Here is a 14,863-nt window from a genome sequence, read left to right as displayed (position 1 = left end):
CTTTGCCTTTTATTATCTGCTGTGGGTTGTGATTTTAATTTGGCTTAAATAGTTTTCCAATTCTGTTTTATAGCTTTTATTCATTTTCCACACATTAGTTGTTTGACATAAAGCTTGAATTGGTTAATTTATAAATTGGGGGTCTAAACGTTCAAGGGTGTTTTTACACTATTTGAACTTTTAACCATTGTCGAACCACTCGGGATTGAAAACTGTGGACAATTCTCATGGTTCGGGTTAGCCCTTTAAAAAAACAAAAGGTATTTACAAGCTCAGCAACTTATCACCATTTTTGAACCTTCAACCCTATCAAACGTTGAGATGAATGCTTTTGCAATATTTTTAGACAAAAAAGAATAGAAGAAGAAAGGAGCAAGGTGATGATGCAATGCTTGGGGCAAGACCTTTTGGAAAAAACAAGAAGAAGAACATTTTGATTCTTTTATGAGTGGGACAGAGAAGAAGGGAGAGGAAGAGATTTGTGAAGAGAGAGAAAGAGAGAGAGAGAGAGAGAAGTGAGAACATCTAATTATTTGAATGCGTAGCTATGTAGGCATTGGAAAAGTAAAAAAAAAAAAAATTAAATGTGTGGATGAGAGAAATTCAAGATAAAAGTAAATAATAAATAAGAAAGAGATAAAGATGAGAGAATTAAAAAAGTGATGGAGCTTGAGATAAATCAATCAATCAAATGGTGGAGAAGGAAAACAAATAGAAGGAAAAAGAAAAAGAAATAAGAAGAAACGAATAGGAGTTGAGCAATTTGAAAAGTATAAATAATTTAAAACTTTTTTTTACCAACTACTTACCCCACCCACACATCACATTAGCTTAAGTGGTTCTCACTTTTATTTTTTATTTAATAATAAAATGGGCTGAGTGAGTCATATTGGATATGTATGAACTTATAGCTTGCATTTGTAAAAATTCATGACAACATATATGATTTTTTTTTTTATCAAATATATATATATATATATATGTTGATACCTTGTGGCAATTGACCACCACATACAGTTACGCTGTGTGCCCTCTATCCTTGGAGGGGGAGGCTTGCGCTGGACTCGAGTGTTGTCATAAACACCACATTTTGTACCCCTTATGACTCGGGCCCTTGTTCCCTAAGAATGGTGAAATTCTAAAGCCCAAGGTTGGTTAAAGGCACGATCAAATTATAAATTGACTTAAGGAAGGTTTTAATGGAAAATATAACTCTTTTATTAATAAAATAAAGTTCTTTTTGGAAAATAAAGGCCAAATAAACCCTAGGGCTGCGTACGCATACACGCGTATGCGTACGTAGGCTTGATGTATGCGAACGCATACACGGACCCTGCGTACTCAAGTCAATATTTTCTGATTAGGGCCTTATCTGGTCTTGATCTTTGAGTTTTAAAATTACTAATCACTCTTATATTTGATGAAAGGAATCGTCAAAATTAAGTTTGAAAAGCTTCTTGTTTGAGGTTGAGTTCTAGCCCTTTTCTTTTCATTTCCCTGTTTTAATTTTGTCTTCTTTTTGTTTTCTTGCATTGTTTGTGTTTTAATGTGTTTAAGTAGCCTAAGGTTTAGTAGCTCTCTTTTTTAAAGCATGTTAGGTTGTTAGTTTCTTTAGTTTTTGTTTCTGCTCTGTTTTTCTGTGTTTCTGTTTCTAGGTTAGGGTTCTAGGGTGTGTCTGCATGTGCATGCTTCCTACAAACGTATGCAGGCTCGGAGTATGTGTACGCATACTACTAGGCTAGTACATAGGCCTAAGTTTGTGCATGTATACTCATGCCCAGAAATCCTAATTTTGAGTTTTTCTACTTTTGTTTCTATATTTCTTTCACATAACATGCCTCTGTTTTGACCTTCTTTTATGTTTTGGGTCTCTGTTTCTTTGTTTGATTTTTTTTTGTTTACCTTTAACATGCTAGATTAGGATTTCTTTCTATTTCTTGCTATGATATAATATGAATATGCATTAATATGATCATGCATTGATACATAGGTACTATAATGAAGTAAGGTAAGTGAGGTAAGACATGCATTCATGTGAACATGCATTTTGGCCGTTGAAAACAACAAATATTTTGTTTGATGCTTAGATACTATGCTTAGATGGTTGGGCTATATTTGATATCAATACCTTGTTACAATGTCCATGTTTCTGCCCTTGTGATATTTGTTTGCTGCATTGGATGAGATGATATAATATGCATGATAGATGTATGCTAGGTTTGATATGGATTGCCATGATAGGTATATGTTGGGGTTTGGGGATGATTGATGCTATGTTGATTGTTAGATTCATGCTAATGTGTGTGAGTATAGAATTCAAATTTGAATATGCCTTTAATTAGATTAAGATGTAGGACACAATAATTGGAAGCCGACCCACAAGTCAGGCGGTTTTGGGTGCCTAACACATTCCAAAATCGTACCTAAACTCCGAACCCATACTCTGGTAGTAAGATCAATCCTTCCACATAAGGGCGCTATGTAAATGGTTTCTAGACCTAATCTAGGTGGTGACTCCATATTTTCTCCGTCCTAGTCCACTCGGTTGAGGTGCACTCCCCTTTCCTAGGAGGAAACCTGTTATGCCCACAATGGCGACTCCACTAGGGATAGAGAGTTTGATTCCGATGTGTCTTATTTCTTAATTTTAATAAAGGCCTGTTCAATATTTGTTTGCACACACTTTCACTTAATTCTTTTGTCCCTTTACTTCAGTTGGTGATGAGTTGGAAGATGAGTACGCTCCATTCTAGCCAAAGTCTTTCGAAGTTCATTCCACCAACTCATAATATATGCCATTGCCTATGATGGGCTTTGAGTGTGCTAAAGGTTTGCCACCAATCCAAACGGTCCATTTAGGCCCAATGTTGGAATCAGGACCCAACTAGTTGTGAGTTACCTACTTGTCTATCTTTTTAGCTTTAGGGAGCCTACCCACACTTAAAAAGATCTTAGATCCTATCAAAAAAAGGGTACCCTTTATATCGCTTTTTTGTTTAACCATATATCTTGTGTTCACCTAATTCTAAAGGACAAATAAAGATAAAAGATATAAAATTGAAGGATGACATGTCTAGCTGATTGTATTTGCTGCAAAATGCGATTTTGGGTTTTGGTCCATTTCTTCAAGACAGTGCATGGGGTTGTCTTGATCTAACTCATTGTAAAGGTCAAAACCTTAAGTTCATGAATTGCACTTCATAAGTCGCAAAAAACAAAATATATTTTTAACATTGTCATAGAACTCACTCATTCATGGCTGATTATAATTTAAAATGTAGTTTCCTTCATACTGATGATCCATTATCAACACATGACCACATATACATGGCTGTGGAACTTGACTAATTGATAATGAATAAAGATCTCAAAAGTGGGTTTGGATTTTGGGTTTTGGTAGTGTTAACTTCTTTGCTTAATATATTTTTGCTTAATGGAATTCAATAGTTTGATAAGTGAAAGTTTCTTCATATGCCACATGTCCTAATTGTTCCAGTTCTTCAAAGAGTTGACTTCCTTAAAAGTGAGTTTGTATTTTTGGTTTTGGTTTTGTGGTTTTTGTCATTTTTTTTAATACAACATTTCTTATTTAGTGTTTTTATTATTGCATGGGTTTGAACATAAAAAATGAGATTACTGTAATTGCATATAATTTAAATATTGAAAAACTTTCCCATGCATCGCATGGATTAGTGATTAGTTTAAATTAATATTAAAACATTCCACATCACTGTATGAATGAAAAAAAAAAAAATTAATTTCTTATTATCAAAAAACAAATACAAAAATCTTAATTTTAAAGAAAGAAAACTTAATCCTTAACCTTAATCCTTATTCTATTTTATTTTTCTGTTCTTAATTTCTTATGCACTTATACATTCTTGACAACAAACTATGAATGAACCACCCAAATTTTGGATCTTTTTACTTCAACCTCACTAAATCACACTAGCTCAGCAAATCAAAACCCAAAAAAAAAGATCAAACCCACCTAATATAAACTAAACCAAGATCGAAGCGGACGAAATCAGCGTTACAAGTTGCTCCTCGCCGTTCCCCGACAGTAGCCACCATTTTCTTGCTCCTCTCCCTCTATTTCTACTTATTTTGGACTCATCCAACTCCGTAATGGAAGCCTTTGTCATTTCGCATGAGGATGTAGTCGTGGCTTACAGCCAAGATGACGCCGACGGCTGAGGCTTAGCCCAAGACGGTTGCGATAATGGGCATTGGGAGAGAGATGACGTGAGATCGGCTACTTGAGATGGATTTTTGGTTTGCCTTGTGCAGCAATGTAGTGAGATCATAGTCGTTGGAGAAGTAGTTGCCTTGAGCTGTGATGATGGATCTGGGCTTGTTTGTGTGTTTGTGGGGGTGGATATGGGTTTGGATGTAGTGGATTTGAAGTTTGGTGGTAGTGTTGGACTGTGGGTTGGTGGTAATTCAAGTTTGGTGGTTATGGATTGTGGTCGGGTGGTTCTGAACTTAGGCTTGGTGGTGGTGAATCGAATTGCAAGTATGCTGTTTAGCTACCAAGAAATTGCAAAGGAAGTATAAATGCTGATGTGACTTCTTTTTCCATCTAATAATTAAAAATGTTGATGTGGCTTCTTTTGCTATCTAATTGCTGATGGGGACCCTAAAATTTAAACATATCAGCATTGGACATGCTAACATTGCACACCATTAGATACATAAGCATTTTTTATTAGTAAGTTAACAATAAGGAATAAATTAATTATAAGTTGAAAATAATAAGAACCAAGTTGACCGTAACCCTAAAATATAGAGACTAAAATGGTGTTTCCGCCTATATCTTTTTCAATCTTGATAGAATAGATTTTTGATTTCGCAATGACTTATATTTTAATGGTATATGGAAATATGTCTATGCATCTCTTGGATATAAATTTTATATCATTTTGTAATTTTCTATGTGTGAGTAGTGAAATTTTCATAGGGAATCATTTTGATCACATAACTTGAAGGAATTGGATGGTGCATATTTTTTGGTTTTGGATCCATATATATGAGTGACCCAAAATTTTGGGACTAATACTTTGTTATTAGAAGTACAAGCACACCTCATATAAAAAGTCTACAGGATATTTAAAACTGCTCCTAAAAAGAATTTAAAGACATATAAGAAAATTTCATTTAGGCATTCTTTTAAAAAAATTAATAAAATTCTTTTACAAAACTTAAACCTAAACTTTTCTCACTTCCCACTACATTCTTATCTCTCCTTCAAAAAAAAAAAAAAAAAAATGAGATTCTATAATTTTTGAGACAATAAGTCTAACATAATAAAAAATTTTGAGACACTATCCAAAACTTAAATCATCACTAAATTTCTCATTTATCTCATATTATCTGATTTTATGATTTTTTTTTAAGCAAAATTTAAATGACAAACCTCCCAAATTTTTAGCTTGTGGAAAAGTTCAAATAAGACGAATTATTTTTCCTTGAATTTTGACCAATCCTAAAAAATGACAAAAACAAAGAATGACAGTCATTCAAAGAGGACGAATTACTTTTCCTTAAATTTTGACCAATCCTAAAAAATGACAAAAACAAATAATGACAGTAGTTTATAGGAAATTTAACAGGGAATTTGTACTTATAAGCTAAAAAAATTAAAGTAAAATAGCTAAATTAAAGTCTTATTAGACATAGTCAAAAATAGGGTGATCCTTAGTATAGAAGTTTGTTTATGTATATATTGATAAATAGCATGTGGAATAGTACAAGTTACTTCTCCTGACACAGACGAATCATAAATCAACTCCATTTTACCAAAATTAACAATTAAGGTAAAATGCCACTATTTTTAAGGAATTCAAAGTTTATGATAACCCTAGGTTTACTAAAAGGTGAACTGACTATATATAGTCAGACTAGTTGATTAGGACAATAGTAGAGTACGTAATATGAGTCAGCATTCCCCTTGTTAAGGTATTTGATCATCTCATGGATTGAATGTAAGACCATCTGACTTAATATCAGATAAAATTCGATTAGTGCCACACTGGTGTCACCCGATTGTCTTATCCTTTGTATGCCAGAATGATCTAGTTTGTCCTAGTCCTAGTTGACAGCAAAATCATTAATACGCCATTGCAGAAAAATTTACTACCAAAACCCTAGAAATTAACGTGACAATGAATAGTATTACACTCACATCAACGTCATATTAAATAAATTATTATCATTATTATTGTTCTCTGTGTTTTATTTTAGAAACATTCATATTGTGTTTAAATGTTAACACGTTGGTTTTCAAATCCAATATATTAAAATTTATAGTATTCCTAAGGTTGCATATTATGTGTGTCAAACTACCATGATATCGAATCTTAAAAAATCCAGTCACTAATTATGACACATGTTGTAGGGAATACAAAAAATAAGCAACTAGGAGTACGATTTCACACTTAATAATTTTTTACAATAATTGATAATATTTTTTGTAAGTTGTGATATGAGTTCACTAGTGTGTATAAATAAATAAATAAATATATATATATATATATATATATTATCTATTATTAACAACTTGCCAATTCGATATAAAATTTTTGTATGATAATTGTTATGAGCTTTATTGTAGCAACCGAAACCTAACCACGTGATTTGACTTGAAGTCTGATTGTCCAAAGGCTTTGTTAATAGCAAAGTCAAGTGTGTAGCCCTAGTTTTCCCTTATAGCTTCTCAAGGATTACAACAAGACTAACTTAAAGAAAGCTAGGGCCATATTGGCAAAATGGAGCACATTGGTCTATTTTCAGGGAGAGAAAATTTTCACGGACATCCCATTGGGACCTAGGTAAAATTATAGGAGGAGAAAGGATCCATGTCACTTGTGTATGCTATATGTTCTATGTGACAACTAACTATTTCTAACAACTATCTATGTGGCTAATTGTGATAGATCGTCAGTCACTTTTACATAAATTTATCATCTTTTTTCTACCACTTATAATCAACTACGTAAAACATTTGTAGGAAAGGGTGGGCAAAATGGTTTGGTCCTAGAATTATTGTTTACAAAGCAATGTCCACAATGTATGGTTTGTAGCTCTTTGAAGAGTGGCTTAATATTTTCATATACTTATTTTACATTCACCGTGATACACAATATCTATAATGGATGTGCTGATGTACACATTTAAAAAAAAAAAAAAAAAAAGTGTTGTCCATTTTTAAATCATGTAACTTGGATGTGAAATAATGAGTGTGAGGGAATTGTTACCCTATTTCTATTTTATTCCCCTAAGAACTACCCTATGTCTAACTTTAACATGGATGGCATGTACTAGAACTTTGTTCAATAGCCACAATTAAGTGAGAAGCCAAAGATTCCCCATAAGGGAACCGGAGGGATGGAGTAGACTTGAGTGGGAAAATATCAACTAAAATAACCTTGTCTTGTGAAATATCAACATTGGAAATTATTTTAAAGTTTAAAGCAACATGGTTGTGGTGGCTTCCATGTGAGACTTGAGAGTAGTTGGAGCGTCAAAAAGAGTTCCAATCTTGGTGTTGGTATACTTTTAGGAGTAATGGGCTTTAAAATTGAAAATTTTAGAGGCCATAATGTTGAAGAGGGAAGTATAGATAATAATTGTACTACTTCTAGAAAATATTAAAACTATGCAAGAAGTAAAGAAATAAATCTCCGAGTGTATTCACAAGAACAACATTATTTGTACAAAATTGTTTCGAACCAAAAAAAAAACTCTTTAATCTTGATAGAAATATATTTTTCATTTTGCAATTATATTTTCATTTTGTGACAATATGTCTATGCATCACTTAAATATCAGTTTTATATCATTTATCTGCATGAAATTGTTTCCAATTTATTTTTTTTTTTTTAATTTTAAAATAAGTCTTTTTCAATCTTGATAGGATAGATTTTTCATTTTGCAATGACTTATATTTTCATTATATACGGCAATATGTCCACGCATCTCTTGGAAATAAATTTTATACCATTTTGTTATTTATTCAAGTGTGAGTAGTATAATTTTTAGATTATGTAAGTGTGTGTTTGGAACAAACTGAAAATTTCAGCTTATTTTTGCTATTATTCATATGTTTCGTTGTACTTATTAAACTAACTTATTTTCTATTGTACAATGGAAAATAAGCTTAATTTTCCACTAACTTATTTTCAGCTTAATTTTCCATTGTTGCTCTCATTGAATAAAAGCCCTTTTGCGCAGGTATCTATGTGGAATACCATAGATGAGACCTAGTTTTTACCCTAAAGGGCTTTTATTCAATGAGAGCAACAACGTGTCTTCATACTCCAAAGGGCTTTTATTCAATGAGAGCAACAACGTGTCTTCATAGTACTCCAAGCCCGAAACTACTCAGCCATGGCACTTGAATGGAAGATGCCCAGAAGGAACCATTCCCATAGGAAGAACTAAAGAAGAAGATTTATTAAGGGCAAGCTCTATAGCAAATCATACATGGAAGGCAAAAATACAATAGCATCCCTAATGATAAGAATAACGAGAACCATGAGGTACAACTTAATTTGTAGCCAATATTATTAAGTAATTTGAGCTTATTGGTATCTACTATAATTTGAACATTCACAACCTTTATTTTTATGGTTGAGTTTCTAGTATGGAACGCTTATAGAGGAAGGAGATATGTATTATGTAATGAATGCAGAAATAAACGTGTGGAATCCCCAAGTCCAGGAACAAAACGGGTTCAGCTTGGCTCAATTCTGGTTGGCAGCTGTTGATAATAATGGCGTAACCCCTGATACAATTGAAGCTAGCACTAGACATGACAAAATGGGCAGGTTGGGTCGGGTCGGGTCAATCGGGCTGCGGGTCAAGGGTCATTTTAAGCGGGTTAAAAACGGGTTTGGATCAATCGGGTTGCGGGTCAGGTCGGATTGACCCATATTTTTGCATGATTTTTTTTTTTTAATAAAGAAAACAACATGTATTTGCCATTTGGAAAGTTATGCAACAAATTACTTGATGTAAAATTCATTATTTTGAATTCACCACTTATATCAAGAATGAACTCAGTTAAACTTATTAATACTTATTCAATAATTTTAAATTATACAAATCCTAACATTGCTATCTAAAACAAAATAACACAAAGATAAGTAAAATAAATACACAAGTTTTATTTCTATACAATATCAACATTTCAAAATTTAAAACAAAATTACAAATGACTTATTGGATAACTCATTTGATAAAGAATAAAAACATATAAGAAATTTACAATCTTAAAAATCAATTTTATAATCTATTATCAATTGTAGTTGGCACTCTATTTCAATTGAGATATACATTAAAGTTTGATTGCTTACTTATTTATACATGGTCTCTTTTATAAATATCATATTATTGTTAAGCAACACACTCTCTAGGAAATATCATAAATTATTTTGAATAGCCGTTTATTTTGGACATAAATTCTTAAAAAAATAGATCTAAGCATTCATAATTTATGTTAATTTGATACTTTGGCTTCACTATTTTCACACTTGTGAATGTTTCTCACACATGTTTACAATTTTAAATATATGTTTTTAACTCTATTGTAACCAGATTATCTTGGCATATACTTTACTATTTGATATCTAAAAATCTTTATTCATTACAGAATGCTCAACTATTTATCTTTCAATTAATTTGCATATAGTTATATAAATATATCAATTGTTTTTTTAAAACTCACAATAAACAATTAAACCAATATTGTCTTAATTTTACTATTTTTTTTTACCCAAAAAATTAAAAATGGTTCGGGTCGGGTCTGGTTGGGTCACGGGTCAACCCGTTTTTGCTTCGGGTCAAGTATTTTTCGAGTAGGGTCGGGTCAAAAAATTCTGACCCATTTTGCCATGTCTAGCTAGCACGATGGTATATATAATTTTATCTATCACCTTTTCTTTTAGGCGCATGAAAAACATTGAATTACTAATAATTTCTAATTTTTACAAAATTATTTATGTGGAGAAACAAGTCTACTATGATATATTTCGAGATTACAGCACTAGACTCTTCACGTTTTGAATTGTACGTGTTTCAATATTTCACTACAAAACGCGGGGGCCTTGGGCCGCGTTTTTTAAGCCGTGGCTATAAAAAACGCGGCCCAAGATAGACTGAAGCCGCGTTTCATAAAAACGGGGCCATAGACGGGTTCTTAGGCCGCGTTTTTTAAGCGGGGCCATAGACGGGTGCTTAGGCCGCGTTTTTTTGAGAAAAAAACGCGGCCTAAGGACCTCCGTATTTTATTTTTTGGCAAACTTTTTTTTTTTTTCTTTTCCTTAACTGTGGCCGCATTTTAAAAACGCGGCCCAAGATAGACTGAAGCCGCGTTTTATGAAAACGGGGCCATAGACGGGTCCTTAGGCCGCGTTTTTTAAGCGGGGCCATAGAAGGGTTCTTAGGCCGCGTTTTTTTGAGCAAAAAACACGGCCTAAGGACTTCCGTATTTTATTTTTTGGCAAAAATTTTTTTTTTTTTTTCTTTTCCTTAACTGGGGCCGCGTTTTTTAAACGGGGCCTCAGATTTTGCCTATAGCCGCAGGTTAAAAACGCGGCTTTAGGCTTTGTATAAATAGTAAACTAAAACCATTTTCAGCCCTAGCCTCTCCCATCGCACATCAGCCTTCATCATTCCCCATCCCCTCTCTCACTCTTCACTCATCTCTTTCAAATCGAACAGAACCAATCAGTCTCACTTTGCAAGAATCGAGAGCCGAAACCGTGAATTCTCCAACGTCCGAGCCTTTGAAATTCTTCACCAAAGTCTCGCCGTTTTTGTTTCTCAAACCGGGCGAATCTCTCACCTGGAAACTCAATTTCTCGAGCGAAACTGAAAATGAATCGGCATTTTCTGGCGCGGTTTGTCTTGAATCGGAGACTGATCGGTATCGGTCTTGCCTGGAGGCTTTGTTCTTGAAAGAGAATTTCTTCTTCGGAATGAGCTCGGAGTTGAGATTCTCAAGGGTTTGTTTGAGATCGGAGATGGTTTTGAGAGAGGAGCGGACTTCGTTGGAGGGCAAGAAGTAGGAGGACTCAGCAACGAGCTTTTCGAGGTCGGAAATGGAGGCGGAGATGCTGTCGAGGTGAGATCTGAGTTAAGCGGGATCGGTGAGTCGAGTTGGGAGTCGATGGAGCGCTTGGAGTCGGAGAAGCGGGAGAGGAAAGAGGCGGTGGTGGTGGCGGTGGTGGTGGAGGAGGAGGACAAGTCGGATTGGCTCTGGCTCGCTTCAGTTCTGTTCAGGTTTATATTCTGCACCAAATGCCTTTAGTTTATCTCAAGAACAAGCATGCATCAATCATTTGATGCAATTTTAACTTCGTGAACCGGGGGAGGCTCTGGTGTTCTTGGAAGATATTGTTTTTTGGTTATGAAAATGCCTTTTGTTTTTTTTTTTTTTGGTTCTTGTAATTTTTTTACTTTTGGTTCTTTTTTGGTCTGCTTCGTTCTGATTTATTTATTGTTTGACTTAATGTTAGGGTTTGAAATGGAGGCGAACAACAAAACGAAGGACTGCAGAGTCACCGACTTCGGTGCTTGAAGACGAGGTTTGCTTTGTTTTTTTTTGTTTTGTCTTTTTTTTTTTTTTTTTTTTGTTTGTTTGTTTTTGGGATTATTGAGGGAAAGTGAAGGCTATGAAAGCAACAGGGGAACAGGAAAAAAAAAAAAAAAAAAAAGTTGAAAAAGAAATAGCTTAAAGAAATGACACTTTTTTTTGTTGGGTCCATTTTCTGTATCTATGTATAGCTTATGAGAAACAAATGGAACTCTATTGTTATTTGAGGTTGGGATTTTTTGTTGGGTCCATCATCGATTTCTTTGGAAATGGAAGAAACCAGTTATAGAAACAGAGGATGATAAGTTATAGAAATTTTGGGCAGCAGCAAAATTAGGTCCTTTATGGTTTATTTGATGGGTTATTTTGGTGGCTAAGAAATAGGAAAAAAAATGGTGTCTCAAAAAATTGAATTGGTAGTTACTACTTTACTTAGAAATCCTTGTGTATTTATCATAATTAAGTTGAGTGTATTTTATATATATATATATATATATATATTTTATAAGTGAACATTATACATATTCAAATAAATTTGAGTCATTGTCTACCATACTTTAGGAAAATCACTTGCATGTGATGCATTAGATTTGTAATTGGCACTGAACTTGCTGAATACTATTCATTGTCCCATATAAAGTTTAATAAACTATTTATTTGTGCTTTGTGGTTTGAATAAGAATTAGACCAGTAGGTTTGCTGTGAGCTTCAATACTAAGAAAAGTAACAAATACTGAGGGACAAAAATAGTCATTACAGTGACATTTTAAAATTTGATAGTGCAGGTGGGTTACATGTCAACTATAAATCCTCTTCAATGCTAGTTGAATATAAATTATATATAACTTTTCAGTCATACATTTGGATTATGTGTTCGTCTCTAATTTCAATACAGTCCTATGCCAAAGAGTCATACAAGTAGTCCATGTAACAAAGAAAAAAAATGCCAATTGGCTGCTCAATATAGTGAAGTGTCAATTTTCTTGAGTCATCATATATGGTGGTTATATGAGCAGTAAACCCTTGAGTTCAATCTTTGTGTGAGACTTGAATATACTGTGAACTTGTTCAAAGCTGGACCTAATTGATATTTTAGATATAGAATCTAATTAGGATAACTTATGCATAATAAGTTACTTTACCTGTCTGTTTGCATGAAACATTACAAGGTGAGGAAAGTTTTATAAATCACTGAAGTAAGACTGGGGGCTGCACATAGGCAATATTTGTCTCGACTTGGAAAGAAGCTTGGGGAATTTGTCTTTTCTAGTGTACTGCAATATTTCTTTTCCTCCTCAACAGTGGTGAATTTGGCCTTTATTTCATTGCTAATCTATTGGCTTTTTTTAATATAAATTTTTTGCTCTGTGCTGCCCTTTTCCCCAGAATTTTGCTACAATAAACTTTTGCATATCTCTACAAGTGCAAATCTTCTAAAATTGATTTTTTTTTTTTATACGGTGTGTGTCTTTATGTAAATATACAATATCTAGTTCTGCTGCTATTCCTGATTGAGTTCTTGTTGAGTTCAGTATTAGCTTTATATAAAATTGAAATTGAAATTATTGCTTATTTACAACTGGGGTGCACTTTATATCTAACTAATAAATTAATTTGCATATCTAGTCCTGTAATAGTTTTTTTTTTTTTTTAAAGAAAGGCTCACCATTGTATTTTGCCTTTTGTTTCATTGCTTTTGCCATAAATGATTCAAAAATTACATGACCAACTAGTACTTATCTTATTTTCTTTCAAATATACAGGCTAGGATTTCTTGTAGATTTCCTATCCCATGCGGCTATTATGGGGTTTGTGGCTGGAGCAGCCATAGTAATTGGTCTTCAACAACTGAAGGGGCTTCTTGGGATTAGTCACTTCACAAACAAGACTAATATAATATCTGTTGTGGAAGTAGTTCATCATCATGTATGTTCTTTTTCTATCTTTTCCTTTATTTTTTGTTGAGGTTTTTGAAAAGCATATAAGCACAAAGAGTGAGAGAAATATGATAGAATCTATTCTCATTTGAACAATTCATTTATTCTCTTTGTTTCATTAATGACAGTGGAGTCCTCTTAATTTTATACTTGGGTGCTCATTCCTAAGTTTCATCCTAATTACAATATATGTGGTGAGTGCCATATCATTCACTTCTTCCACAAACAAGATACGTGGCAAGTTTTCCATAGTAGTGCTAGCTGTTAGCAAAAACTGCCAGTAGATGGCTCACAATTCGCACAATGTATAAAAAACTTAATCAGAAACATAGGCTTCTTTCTGTAGAATATATGTGTTGGCAGCAATTGAAGGAAAATCCCCTAATGGAAGATTTCTATGAAATCTTATCATAACCAAAACTTGATGCATATGTATTTGATATATTTTTTTCTTGAGCTCTTTTCTGGCTACATCAACAATTCTAGCCATTCATGTTGCTTGATTCATTCAACATTTGATAAACTTCAATGCCTTTAATGCTTTCCAGGTGGTGCTTGGAGGTGGTCAAGATGCATCAGCTGTTACGACAACTGATCATCATGCTAGTAAATTTGATGGAGAGAGAGGATTTTTGCATTTTAGTTTGAAACTTTGTTGGTACATAGTGATTGCTGATTGGAACTTTCATTTCACTTCCATAATTTCATTCACACTCTTGAGAATGCTTTATAATATTATATTGTTTCCTTAATGAATTGGATGAATTTAATTGGCGGATGCTTCATAATGGTAGTGATTTTGTGAGTATATGATATAGTTAGGAAGAATGTTATGAGTAGATGCCTTATATATTTTGTGGGGGTTTCATGGTAGCTACATATCTGCCTACATAATAATTTGTCTGCATAATGATCTGCTTACATAAGGACTATTTGGAATACACAAGGTGTGTAACCAATTGGCCTAGGGGAAAAAAAAAAAAAAGGGGGGGCTATAGCTGCGTTTTAAACGTGGCTATAGCTTTCACCTTAGGCCACGTTTTAAACGCGGCTAAAAGATGTCTCAGAGACAGTCCCCAAGGGAGCAATGGCCGCACTTTTTAAACGCGGCCTAAGACCAGACCCTTAGGCCGCGTTTTAAACGGGGCTATAGGACCTGGTCTTGGGCCGCGGTTGAAAAGTGCGGCCATAGGGCCGTTAGTCCTATAGTCACAGGTTTTAGGCCACATTAGAAAGCGCGGCCTTAAAAAACGTGGCTATAGGCTATAGCCACGTTTTTTTGACATATAGCCGCGTTTTAAAAACGTGGCCATAGAACCTTTTTTTTGTA

The 14,863-nt window shown here is 33.8% G+C and overlaps 1 protein-coding gene across 1 annotated transcript in view; it reads right to left on the bottom strand.

Annotated features, from left to right (window-relative positions):
* Positions 1 to 10,646: 10,646 nt before the first annotated feature.
* The window catches only part of LOC115984627 (tubulin-folding cofactor C-like), a 5,082-nt gene continuing 865 nt past the window's right edge, over positions 10,647 to 14,863 (bottom strand). Inside the window, 2 exon segments of the mRNA XM_031107650.1 lie at positions 10,647 to 11,157; positions 11,160 to 11,292. Of these exon segments, the coding sequence (XP_030963510.1) occupies positions 10,697 to 11,157; positions 11,160 to 11,292 (594 nt within the window). The 3' untranslated portion in view covers positions 10,647 to 10,696.

This window comes from Quercus lobata, chromosome 4 (genome assembly GCF_001633185.2).
Source record: "Quercus lobata isolate SW786 chromosome 4, ValleyOak3.0 Primary Assembly, whole genome shotgun sequence".
In the NCBI taxonomy this organism is placed as follows: domain Eukaryota; kingdom Viridiplantae; phylum Streptophyta; class Magnoliopsida; order Fagales; family Fagaceae; genus Quercus; species Quercus lobata.
Note: the sequence above shows the minus strand (reverse complement) of the source record. Positions and strands in the feature narration are given on the sequence as shown.